This window comes from Aedes aegypti, unplaced genomic scaffold (genome assembly GCF_002204515.2).
Source record: "Aedes aegypti strain LVP_AGWG unplaced genomic scaffold, AaegL5.0 Primary Assembly AGWG_AaegL5_hic_scaff_502_PBJ_arrow, whole genome shotgun sequence".
Taxonomy (NCBI): Eukaryota; Metazoa; Arthropoda; class Insecta; order Diptera; family Culicidae; genus Aedes; species Aedes aegypti.
Genome location: NW_018736177.1, coordinates 11,050 through 24,804, shown reverse-complemented (window position 1 = coordinate 24,804; position 13,755 = coordinate 11,050). Strand labels below are relative to the sequence as shown.

General features: G+C 38.0%; 1 protein-coding gene across 1 annotated transcript; it reads left to right on the top strand.

Moving 5' to 3' along the window:
• The first annotated feature begins 3,023 nt into the window (after positions 1–3,023).
• Positions 3,024–12,750, top strand: LOC110681170 (transcriptional regulator ATRX-like). The gene is made up of 2 exons (XM_021856941.1): positions 3,024–3,514; positions 10,948–12,750. The coding sequence occupies exons 1-2, from the start codon at positions 3,487–3,489 to the stop codon at positions 11,418–11,420; spliced, it is 501 nt and encodes a 166-aa protein (XP_021712633.1). The 5' UTR covers positions 3,024–3,486; the 3' UTR covers positions 11,421–12,750.
• The last annotated feature ends 1,005 nt before the right edge of the window (positions 12,751–13,755 follow it).

Here is a 13,755-nt window from a genome sequence, read left to right as displayed (position 1 = left end):
AGAATAATTCTTAATAACACTGTTTCTCCAACCAATCAGAAGTCAATTGTCCGACTACCTGTCTCAGATATTTGTAAACAAAACGGCCAGCCCTTCCTCACCTACCCTTCCTGGTTTTCTCCACAAAATGAGCATAATGTATCACCTTAGGAGGAGCTGAACCCGCCTTGGTTTCCTCTGTGATGGATCATAGAAATAATCAAAACGGCCGCTATGGAATGCACAGATAGCACCACCGTAGTTTTGTGTGTTTGGCAAAACAGAAATCAATACAGAGTCAGAATTAGGGCGAATGTGAACACTAATACATTGTCAGTAAAATCGGTTTGAAGTTCAGCGGATATAATTTCAATTCTGTATTATGTTTCCGATCGATTTAATCGCATGATGCATTTTTGTATGATCCATTAACATATTACTTTTGTAACAAACCATTTGATTTATTTTCATATTATGAACAACATGTTGAAATAAATAAAAAAGCATCATGCGCCATTCATCAAAATTGAGGATCGTTGCGCCCCTCGGTTTTTCGTCTCCTTCAGTTTGACTGCAGCGATTGCGCCTTTCTACCTCATCCTTCTGGTTTGACTATCATCAGCTTCGCCGTTTTGCTACGCTCTTTCACACGAACCTTCTTCACTATCGACCTTCTGCACACTCAGTTTTAAATGCGCCCTGCTGCCACACTCAATCGCAAATGCGCCCGGTTACCGCAGTGGGGGAAGGTGGGCGAAATTGACATCAGAGTTCGTATCGAAAGAGAATATCAAATGCGCCTTTATGTTTTTCTCACTTATTTCGTGAAAAACGTTATTTTTAAGAAACAGTTGCGCAGTATATGATTGTAGTTTATCAAACAAACTGTTAGGTGAATAAAACTTAATTTGTTTACATTTGTCAGTTAGGCCGTTGTTCTGGTACTGTATTGAAATGTTTTATGCCATATTCGGCGGCGCCACTGTTTTGATGCGATGAATTTCGAATGAGTTACCTTTATTATTACAGAAAATAAAAAAAAAAGAGTTACCTTTATTATTACCCTTATTATTACAGCTGACGAAGTGGTACATACACATTGATAAAGGAAGTAGATTAATGAGATATAATCACTTACTTATTTTATGAAAGAAAAATTTGATACACTTGATGTCCCAATAGTTTTTTTTTGTTTTTAAACCTAGATTGAAACTGGATTAGTGATCACAACGTAAACAAACCAATGCGAGGCAAACTTAAGTTTTGTTGAAGTAGAGGTTGAAACTGTAGTTTAGGACGGGTTTATTCAAATTGCAACCTATGGTGCAAAAACGAATTAAACAAAAGTAATTGCGTCTGAAGAAACTAAAATTTCAGTCTAACTGCTTTTGTTATATCAAAAAAATTATCCCCTTGTTTTCGTACTATCGCTCTTTTTCTCAAGGGGTGTCTTCGAAACAAGGCGCACATTTAAAGTAAAAAATTCAATAACGTCAACTTAGCCGCACATGATTTGATTCTTTTCTTTGGTTTGAATTTTTCATCCTTGTTGTCCGTTGCTTCTCTCCATTCTACCGAGTAACGTTTTGAAACGCTATAGTCGTCGTTGCTTCCCTTACCGATAAATACATTGAAAATAGAGCTACTCGCTGCATACTTTGTGAAATTTAATATAAACTGTTGGATAAAAATTCGGTAAATTTTATGATAATTACAGACTGTTTACCTGTGTGTTGCGTATACGATATAAGATCATGTTGTAAGAGAACAAATAAAAAACAGTGGCATCTCAAAGCTTGTCCCTGTGCTAAAAACCAACGGTACATTTGAATTCTCGCAAGAAAAAGGTAGTTCTTTTCTGACAAAAATTTAAATACAACTATTAAAAAAATGTTCACGTTTTTGAGTGTTTCTCCTCACTAGTTCAAATACTTTTAGGCTACAGCCCTACAATTAGAACGTCATCATCGTTCTTTAAGATTTTCTTCTACGCGTTTCCTGTGTTAGCTATGTTATTTATTTACATTCATCTGTTTCGGAAAAAAAAAAATTAAAAACCTAATATGGCTGAACAAATATTTGGTTCAAAATCGTCCCAGTACTCGGCATTACAAATCCAATGACTTCAAATGACATTGGATGTCAAATGAAACCAATTTATTATATGCACTACTTTCCTCGTAGTAGTGCAAATAGTAGCTCAACTTGAAAATACTTTGGCGCACCCCTCGGCTTTTGTTAATTCTAAATCATAAAAAAAAAAAACATTTTTATGTAGAGTATGAACAAAAATTTGACAGTTTTAGGAACATTTTTTTTTATTTTTTGATAAATAGTTCAAACATTGTTTGAAAAATTTACGATTTGAAGATCATATGACTAAATGAGTCATGGAACGTCCATGGATACGAAACTTTTAGTACTAAAATAGTATTGTATGCTTTGTTGCAATATACAAACTCGGGTGCATGTCGATATTCTAATTATTTTGTAGATTTTTTTGTACAAAATACACAAAAATGTGACTTAACAGTCCCTTCTAGTTGATTTGTGTACACAGTCAGCCATTTACAAGAATATTCTCTATACCTTGATGTTTCATAGGTAGATATTATCCCAACAAAAGCGTTTTTTACATAGCAACTACCGGGAGAACATCAAAAATAAGTTAGCACAGCTGTATTTTCATAAATATCAACAAACTATTGAAACAATTTGCAGATATTTGTGAAAAACTTGCCTTTTGACAGTTCATCCTTTACGCTGACGTCAATGTGGCTTCGCTAATGTCAAACAGCCAAGGCACAAACAACAAAATGGCGCCAAGCTCGCGACGGCTATCAAGGCCGCCAGCACGACAGCGTACCTACACACTCACATCGGTGTGTAGTACACAGGTATGTGCTATCTCTTCCTCGCAGCAACCGCTGTGATCTTCCGTCGCATTTTCGCGCTGTCTGATTGGTTGATTGCTGCTTACGCCATCTGGATCGCTAACTGCGATACTGGTGTGTGGGTGCCTTCGTTCACTGTGCGGGACTTGATCCGTCGGAAAGTTTTCACCGCTCGGTCAAATCTTTCGCAGTGCTCGTACGTGTCGGTCGTATGTTCGAAGCTCTTGCGGGGTAAAACAGTTTTTTTTCTCTCAGCAGCAGCAGTGCCAGACAGCAGAAACTTTCTGCTTTGTCGACGCCATATTGGCAGTGGTGTAGGACAGTTCGTTCCTGCTGCCGTTCGTCGCGATCTAGTGTGCATTGTCCCTGATTGCTGATCCGCCGTGTGTGCGAAATAAAAATATAATTAGGGTGCATCGAAGGAGGCGATGCAAGTGCAAGTGAACCGGCTGCGATTGAAGTGTCAAAAAGTTGGTAATAAAACTGATTGTTGATTAGTGGGACGATTGTTGATATTTTTTCGGGTGAAGTGAAGAGTGTTAGAAGACATTTTTTCAATAGTGATAAGTGAAGTGTTGATTTAGGCATAGCTAGCTGAGAAAAACTCGGAACCATGTCCGACGAATACTATGATGAAGACGGTGAGTGATATTTATCTGATGTGTTTCTCTTGCATGACATTTTCGAGATTATCAATTTTGATGCTTTTTTGCCGGGTTCCGGGGTAGTTCCCGCCTAAACTAGAAGTTATGATTAAATGTTATATGTTATGTTTTGAATAGTTTCATTGGTCCCGTTCTAGCTTTATTTTATTTTACAAGTAGTGGCATTATTCCAGTTATTTTCAGTGAAAGTCGGCAGAAGTTTTTCTGCGAAGGCTGAAAGAAAGGTGCGATTCATAGGGCACGTGTACACTTCGGCAAGCAAACCAATCTTCGGCATATTTAGTTTTTTGTTTAATTCGATGAGATCGAATGATTCGATTATTAAAATTGGTTGCTTGGATTATTGATAATTTTGGATTAACCCACCGGAAATGTTTGTTTGTGTTAAAAATTAAAATAAAATGAATTTAATAGGGTTGAACTTTTATGTATGAACTTTTTTCTCGTTTATAAATGAACTTTTTTATTTATTTATTTTTCCATTTGAATATCAATTGTTTACCTGAATACCTTTAATGGTTGTCCATAAACCACGTGGCGTCTTAGGTGTGGTGGAAGGGAGGGGGTAGTTGTTTACAGTAACTCTTGACCTCTTCAAACCTCTTCAATTTTTTAAATACAGTCTGAAGAAAATTCTTCAAATGGAATCAACTTAATGTTCTTCAATATTTATCTTTTTTTCTGGCGTTACGTGCCAACTGACACAGAGACTGCTTCTCAGCTTATGTTCTCATGAGCACTTCCACAGATTTGAAACAAGATTCAGGGCACTAAACTAGTGTATGGTTTTTAATATTTTAATCATATTTGTTGTTGAGTGAAACTTGTTCTTTCTTTTGAGTATCACGTCCCCACTGGAGCAAGGCCTGCTTCTCAACTTTACTACACGATAACAAATAAGCACCATGTTATCAATAGTTATGCACTTCGATTTGCACTAATGTGCAATCTTGGAAATATAAAAGAAACATACCATGAATTTTACGTTGCATATTTCGATTTGAAATTTAAAAAAAAAAAGCTAAAATTAAAGTTTCCGTCCTGTTCAAGTCTATATAACCTTCGTTCTTCGGAGTGCAAGTCTTGTATCTTAAACGGTGAAAAATCGTCAAATTAGTATCAATAGTTCTGCTTTTGGATTTGTAATACTGTCAAGGAGGCCCAGATAGCCGTAGCGGTAAACGCGCAGCTATTCAGCAAGACCAAGCTGAGGGTCGTGGGTTCGAATCCCACCGGTCGAGGATCTTTTCGGGTTGGAAATTTTCTCGACTTCCCAGGGCATAGAGTATCTTCGTACCTGCCACACGATATACGAATGCTAAAATGGTCATTGGCATAGTAAGCTCTGTTAATAACTGTGGAAGTGCTCATAAGAACACTAAGCTGAGAAGCAGGCTCTGTCCCAGTAGGGACGTAACGCCAGAAAGAAGAAGAATTACAATATCAAAGGATGTTTTTTTTTTTAATTCAACGTTGTATGTTGAGGTTTGTAAATAAAATAGTCAAAATAAACGTTTCTCGTTCTGGGTCTCCATAGCACTTATTAGGGCGTCACTAAGTCGGTGGCATCTCATTAAATACATAAGTGCTTTATCAACATTTGCTTCCCCTATCCCAAGTTAAAGATAGGCGTGGCCGGGAATAGCAATATTCATGGTTTTGGTATTCTTGTTTCAGATTAGATCAAGGTTAACTCCTAAGCCTTGTTCCTGAAAGCATTCTAGATGAGACTATCAAAAAAAACATTAATATAGCTAGTATCCAATCTACAATGTATACCGTAACCACGCTAACGCTAACTGCAGAAAGGCATGATTTGTCGCAGTTGGGACGTTATGCGAAGATGAAGAAGATTGGAGAAAAAATATATTATAAGCAAAGGGATGTTTCAGATATCTAACAAATGGACTACGTAGTTGATGGACCAATTTTGATGCGCTTAGAGTGTTTAGAGGTCTTCCTTAGCCTATTCAGTGGTAACGTCCGAGACCAGCTCATTCCTATTTTGAAAATTTCCTCAACTTCCCCAAGCATAATATATCATCGCTCCTGCCACACGATATACGGATGCAAAAATGGTAATTCCGATAAAAAGTAACTCCTAAACCATATAGAACATTTTGGTTTCATAACTATCTCGTTATCTCTCTAACTCTATGGCCTCTTCAATGTCAAGCAGTCTTTTCCAATAGAAGTGCTTATAGAAGACTATGTTGAGTAACAGGCAGTAGCAGTAAGAATACCCACAGACAAACAGACGTAACACTTAGAGCATCCAAATCATAATCACGAGGACATGTACGCCCAATGCTAAAATTTGTGTATTTGGCCGACGGGTCAACAGATGGCGGTAGTGTGTAAACGTCAAAAGCGAACAAAAACGATGCGAGCGCTCCGGGTGGCGAGTTGCCCACCCACCATATTTTTGAATCGACCGTTTAAAAGGTGGTCGATAGACAATGATCAGAGTGTGACGTCTGTTTGTCTGTGGAACACCAGTTAAGATTTGAATTCGAAACGTATAACATTCTGAACTAGGGATGGTTTGATAGCAACTAAACTTGGGGGACGGACCTGGTGTAGTGGTTAGAACACACGCCTCTCACGCCGAGGACCTGGGATCGAATCCCATCCCCGAGATAGTCACAAAAAAAAATAGTGACGACTTCCTTCGGAAGGGAAGTAAAGCCGTTGGTCCCGAGATGAACTAGCCCAGGGCTAAAAATCTCGTTAATAAAGATAGAAAAAAAAACTAAACTTGAACATTCACATACTCGACCCAAAGAAATCTCAATTTAAATTTGAGAAAAATCTAAGATAATCAATTACATTTGGTGTACTTACGACCCAACGTTTTGCAAAAAAAAAAAAGTAGATGAAATCTAGCTGTTGTTGCTTGATTTCATGTGTGCAGAAATCGATGCAGTCAAATGACATGTGACTACGAATATAAGGAATTTATCTGATTGATTTACGTACGCCACCAGGGTATATCATGGTGAAATTAGAAAACTCCAACACTGCCTTCAATCTTTGAATATGTAGACTCCGAGATGCTAGTCTACGGTTCACAGAATATTCAAGCGGCGAACCTGCTTGAAACCAAGCTCAAAGGCTTTCGTAGGAATAACTTAAGGCCGTACGGGAAGAATTGTAAACCATAACCATACCCATTTGAAGGAGGAAATATCAAGTTCTACTTCATATATCGATATTAAAATGTATCATGCTCATTATTCATATGTAGTGCACAACTTAAGAAATGTTCAGCTTTATCGGTCCATTCAAACTCGAGTTTTACTTCTGCAAAGTTTTGATGATAATGGTTAGAATGGGACGAGCGATAAGAAAACATAATGGCCTCCCGTATTATCGGGGTGGCATGTTAGGACAAGTTAGGTAATCAAATGTGCGTTGCAGTTGTGTTTGTCATCAAAAAAAATGTGAATAAAAGAAGCTTTACGAATAATATAAAAGATATTGAGAAAAATGTTCACCCTCATTCATCATTCAGTAACAATCAAAGCTTTTTTGCAAGAGGTTAAATAAATGGAAAATAAATCAGTAAATCTTCTGTACCTTGCCTTGTAAAAAATGTATCCGTTGACAGATACGCGTATTTCGACTTCAACTGTAAGACCGTCGTCTTTGTCGTGCGCAGTAGTCGAGTCTAGTATATGACACTGAAGACTGCAGTTGAGGTCGAAATACTCGTATCTGTCAAAGGATACAACCTCTAACGGAATTAAATGGGGCCTTCCTTAGCCGAGTGGTTAGAGTCCGCGGTTACAAAGCAAAGCCATGCTGAAAGTGTCTGGATTCAATTCCCGGTCGGTCCAGGATATTTTCGTAATGGAAATTTCCTTGACTTCCCTGGGCATAGTGTATATTCGTACCTGCCACACGATATATGAATGCGAAAATGGCAACTTTGGCAAAGAAAGTTCTCAGTTAATAACTGTGGAAGTGCTCATAAGAACACTAAGCAGAGAAGTAGACTCTGTCCCAGTGAAGACGTTAATGCCAAGAAGAAGAAGAAGAAATGGTACAGCACTAAATTCTGTTTTTCATTTATTTTCTTTAATTTAATTTTTTTCTGCATCAATATCTAAGGTGAATTCAAAGAAATGTCTAATGTTCTTCTTCTTTCTGGCGTTACGTCCCTTCTGGGACAGAGCCTGCTACTCAGCTCAGTGTTCTTATGAGCACTTCCACAGTGATTAGCTGAGAGCTTACTTTGCCAATGACCATTTTTGCATGTGTATATCGTGTGGCAGGTACGAAGATACTCTATGCCCTGGGAAGTCGAGAAAATTTCCAATCCGAAAAGATCCTCGACCGGTGGGATTCGAACCCACGACCCTCAGCTTGGTCTTGCTTAATATCTGCGCGTTTACCGCTACGGCTATCTGGGCCCCAAATGTCTAATGTACAAGTTATAAATTTATCATCAGAACTACGAAAAGCAACAAGACGTGTCTATGGGACTCACCTAATTTGAAAAACTATAAGGATGCTTTGAAGCAGTTTCATCTTTCAAAGTCTTCCTCCCGGATTCAAGAAAGTTTCATTACTCAAAGAATCTTTGAGTTCTCAGATGAACTGCAGAGTTGTCCGTGAGAGCTTTAAGAAAATCAAGAAATCACAATTTACGATCCACATTGCACTTAAATCCAAAATAGAATCGCGTAATTCATTCTACATCTAGTTGCTCGTGATAACTTTCTTGTGGAAGACGATTTTCTTTACCAGCCGCGAGCATGGAAAAGTTTTGTACGAGTACTTGAAGAATAATGATCTGTCGCATTGTGTCATCAGAAAAAATAGTTGGGAATCGCATTTTCTACAATGTCTGGTAGGGTGCAGAGTTACTTGAGGACTTCCATGATTTACTTTGCCATGGGGAGGTTTTCACGGCCGAATTGTCCGAAACTTTGCAATTAGCAGCATTTCAATACGACGCATATTGTTGTCAAAAATGAGCTCAGTAGCTTTCAAAAAAAAAAAACCACTGTCGAAGCGAATCAAAACTGTCAAGTATAGAATCCAGTTCATATCATATAATGATATGTAAAGCGTCTTGCTGTTGATCGGATGTGAAGTTTCGAAAAAAACCGTCACGTCAACAAGAACGATCACAAGCGCATGGTTGAGACCTTTAAACGGAAACCGAACGCTTCAACTCAAGATGTGGCTAAAAAGTTGCAATGACATGGACACAGAAGTTTGCATAGGTATATATAGGCATATACAAATAACTTTCGATTCGGCCCTGATCAACAACGAAGACGAAATTACTGGTTCGATAAAGAGTGCCAGAGGGTGACAGACATGAAGAATTTCGCCTAAAGCCGTATGCTTGTGGTCGATAGTCGACAGAGCAGATGGCAGCGAGAGCTGAAGAAAAGCGAATCCACCGCAGAAAAAGAGGCGACACAAAGAAAATGTGGTAGCTGAAGCGCAAGATTGATAAACCGGAACGATATGCGGGGATTCTATGTAAGGATCAATGACGCGTGGCTCAATACCGTAGCAGTGCCCGTCATGTACAATGATCGAGAAGGGAATTTGCTGACCTATAAAACGGCGGTGGCTGCCAAATAAAAGGAGAATTTTCAGCAATTATTTAACGATGAAGTTGTGGACTCACCGAGCATAAGAGAGGATAACAATTTAAGGCTACAAGTGAGCTGAAGAACTGTAAGGCTGCTGGCAATGACGAGTTCTCGGTCGAGTTTCTCAAGCATGGAAGAGAACAGCTTCACCAGGTGATCGAGTACTTTTGAAGGTGAGGGAGTACGACGAAATGCCCACCGGCTGATTGGATAGCCTCATACGCCCAATATTCAAATTACAGAAGAATTACCCTGCTGAATTCGGGGTACAAAATACTGTCGCGCATCCTGTTTAGCAGACTAAGACCGCTCGAGGAGTCCTACGTCGGCGAATACCAACCTAGTTTTCGTTATGGCCGCTCGACAACGGATCAAATGTTTTACTTGCGAATGATCGTAGAAAAATTCCGGGAGTATAACTTGCAGACTCACCATCTGTTGATTGATTTCAAGGCGGCGTACGACTCAGTGAAAAGAAACGAGCTGTGGCAGATAATGTCTGAACTAGCGATGGGCGATTTTGAATCGATGTTCTGAAAATCGATTTTTTTGTTCCGATGAATCGATTTTTTGAATCGATGTTTGGAGTACTCAAAATCGAGTGAATCGATTTTCTTCATTCGATTTTTTGTTTCGATTCAAAATGATGTAATTGATTAGAATTTTTCTATGAGTTGACATAGTTTTGAATCAGCCTTGAAGTGTTTAATATATAATTTTTAATTTCAAACGTCATTCAATTGGAGGAATTTTACAATTATATGCAATTTCATTTGGTCTTATTTTGAAAGCTTGTTTTTGTAAATTTTCATATAAGCTTGATAAACGAATCGATTCAAATGATTCAATTTAATCGGTGAATCGATTCGACATATTAAATTTGAATCGATTCAGTAACATCGATGTTCTGGTCAAATATGCCCAACGCTAGTCTGAACATGATTTTCAGGCGAAACTAATAAGACTGATGCGTGCGACGCTGGATGGCGCGGATTTCAGACGAGATGTCAACCTCGTTCGTGACGTGAAACAGATTGAACCAGAGAGACGGACTTTCGAATTTACTATTTAGTCACTTAGTGCGAACGTCGGAAGGGAATTGCGAAAATAATATTCAGCGGGGAACCAGGTAGAGGTCGGCGACTTCTAAAAAAGACTGAACTGAGGATCAATGTATTAGATAAAACATCTGTATCGAAATTGTATATGAGATTTCAAAATTTATGGAGTTCTTGACTTATATTGACAAGGCCAACATATCGTCTAGTTCGGTCTGTCTGAACACCGATCATTTTTCAGTTATAAATATCGCCTTTTATAGCATCCACCTTTTTAAGTCTGCTTTCTCTTTAACTGATATCAAGAAATGTAATGTTACAAAATGGTAGGAGGTCTACCTTTCTATGCGCCTAATATTTCGAGTAAGTTCGCTTTCTCATTGCCTTAATTTGGGCACTGTCAGGTGGCCCATATATCTTATCTAAGTATGTATCTAAAAATCTTTCCAATATAATAAGCCTTTGAGAAATGTTTTTGACAAATCTGATTAGTACCAAGATATTTGAACATATTTTGTTATTATACTATCGCTACTTCAATTTATACACTAGAAGTTAAAACCTCTATTCTTACTGTGTTGTACGCCAAATATGAGATTTTTTAGTTTCTATTATAAACATCTATAAAGCTTATAGTTTACTTGAAGCAGTTTCACAATATCGTTTTTGTTTAGTTGATTCGTAAACGCATTAAAACATTGTCTTAACCTAACCTTTTTCTCCTCAATTCTCGCAGGGTTCCGTCTCGAGTTCGAAGACGACACATCCGACCAGGAGAAGCAGTTTTTCATGCGAGCCTTTCCGAATGTGAACAAAATCGCGGAACGCAAGGTGCATTGCACGTCGTGCTACATGCACATCGGAACGGCCCCAATCACGGAAGCCATAATCCGTATGCATCCGGTGCTGCGGGTCTCGCACTGCCGCAACTGCCACACCTTCTACAACAGTGGCGAGTTCGATAAGGGCGAAGATGGCAGCGAACTGTACTGCCGCTGGTGCGGACAGGGCGGCGAAGTGTACTGCTGCTCCAAGTGTCCATACGTGTTCTGCAAGAAATGTATCGTGCAGAACTTGTCCCGTGCCTGCGTGCAGGACATTTCACGCAACGACAACTGGCAGTGCTTCAGCTGTGCACCGAAAATCATGTGGCATTTGCGGGCCCAGCACTGGGCGTTGGTCAACTACATCGAGAAGCAGAAGAAGTAAGTAAAATACAAAAATTCCCGGTTTTTATCATTCTTTGGACCCTGACGAAGACTTTCGAAACGTCAATTGGACATAGACATATGTTACTTGGACAAAGATATCATTACAATTTTAAAAGTGGACATTTAGTGTACTATTTAAAGCTTTCTAACATACAAATCCGTTAAAAAAGTTTTTAACAACTCATACTTCAATACATTTTCAAGTAGAATTGTATCTATGTAATATTTTGAAGAACTATCGTAAAATTTATCGATTTGCGAAGTTACAAAATGGCTGCCTTCGCGTCGCCTTCAATCAACGTTGCATTGTTCGACGAGAAAATTGTATGTACCTTCGTATCGCATTGTCTTCATAGCGTAGCTTCTCTTCCATACAAACTCAAGCGCACAAATACATGTATTGTCGAGTGCGGGTAGAGAAGCTTGCCTCGACATCTGCATGAAACCGTCCAAACATTGACCCACCAGAGGTCTACACAAAGCAGAACCATCCAACTGAAGAAAAGGAAAAAGAGCGAAGTAACCGTACAACGATAATAGGGTAAACCGCCCAACGATGAGCGCTTCTCTGTCGAGCGAAATGACTCAGTCCGATAGCGGTGCTAAATGACGAGAAACGAGTTTTGTTGGTATCTGCTGTGCGCGTGCGCTGCTATGTAGGATGTTTTTTTTTCGGCCGTATATCAGCTACTTACCGACATGGGTTGGTGCGGCATCATGCCCTGGATGGCTGATGTCGAACGTCAGCAAGCAGAGCGTTGGCTGCGGATAAACGATTTTTTACCATCGTCAGGGTTCGAGTCTTGTCCGGTACGCGAGGTTATGTTTTTACTTTCGCTGTGATTATTCAGTCTTCGAACCTTATAAAACAAAGTATTTTGGAGTTTTCACAAATTTTATTTTATTTCAGCATATTTTTTATCGAAAGTTAGATATAAATTTTATATGTGTCTTATAGAAAGTATAAGCAACTTATGTCCAATTCTCTTTTAACACGTGTGAAATTGTTAAACTGAAATTGCTGAAAACATGCTTAGCTCATAATTTCACCTGAAAACGATATTCAACATTCTCGAAATGTTTAATAGGTGACACTACCTAAAAAAAGATTTTATTAAATTTTTTATCATATTTCATTAAAATAAATAATTGGAATATTCCTTTAAAATAAATCATTGTATACTTTTAGAATATTTAATAAAAATAATTTGTATGGAATTTCGAAAAATATATTGAAAATTGAAAATTTATTAAAAATCCGATTCTATTGAAAAAATCGGAGACGTATGTAATCAAAAATATAAATCATAGAAAATTTCCGCATAAATTAAACAAAAAAAAATAAAAAACTTGTTTACCATATTTTAAAATTTATTTACCATATTTTAAAATTTATTTTTTTATTTATTAAATGTCGCATAATCGGCAAAATCTAGCGATCTTTTTCTAAATAATCGCCTATCAATACAATAAAAATTGCAAATTTCAGGAAATACTTATAAAAAATTTTAAAATTTATTTAAAAAAATACTCATACCATATTTTAAAATTTATTTCAAAAATGTCGCATAATCGGCAAAATTTAGCGATCATTTTCTAAATAATCGCCTATCATCACAATGAAAATAAATGTTATTTCATCCCGTAACAATATTCTGTATAATTCTCGATATACTACTTAGTTATTGAACATTTCAGGAAATACTTATAAAAATTCTTGAATATTACTTAAGTATTATATTTTTCAGGAATACTACTTTAAAACTAAAGCTTAACATATACTTCAATGTTCAAACAAATCAATAATACCCAAACAAAGTCACAAATACACTCAACAGCAGGTAGTTTACCAAATCAAATATTCATTCTTTATGATGAGTTGTCATAAAAACCCCACTACCTTCATGACACATTTCAGTTAAATTAAAACTACCGCCAAGGCAACGAACGAATGACTAAAAGAGAATGTCAAAACTCGTATCCAGCGTGCGACGTTGCCACTTTTGCCTCTTCGAAGTACAGTCAATCGTTCCAAAAAAATGCCCTAAGTGCAATGTTGCCGTATTTCCTTCGCCCAAATCGCTCGACACAAGCACACTTGGATTATTTGCTTGCGAACAAGCTGCAATACAAGCGTGAATTGGGTTTTGTGCATAGGGTAGGCGACTGACTACCAGCGCGTGGTAGACGAAAGCGATAGTTGGAAAACGACCGTATGCGAACGGACAGGCAGGCAGAGAACCGATCTGATGGTCGAGAGTGAGCATGACTTCAACAGCATCGACCGACAAACGGTGCATGGCCAAGCCATCGCTATCGCAATCACAATCAAT

Coding starts and splice junctions, on each gene's coding strand:
- LOC110681170 (XM_021856941.1), top strand. CDS start 3,487: ATGTCCGACGAATACTATGATGAAGACG. Junction 3,515..10,947: donor CGAATACTATGATGAAGACG/GTGAGTGATATT, acceptor CAATTCTCGCAG/GGTTCCGTCTCGAGTTCGAA.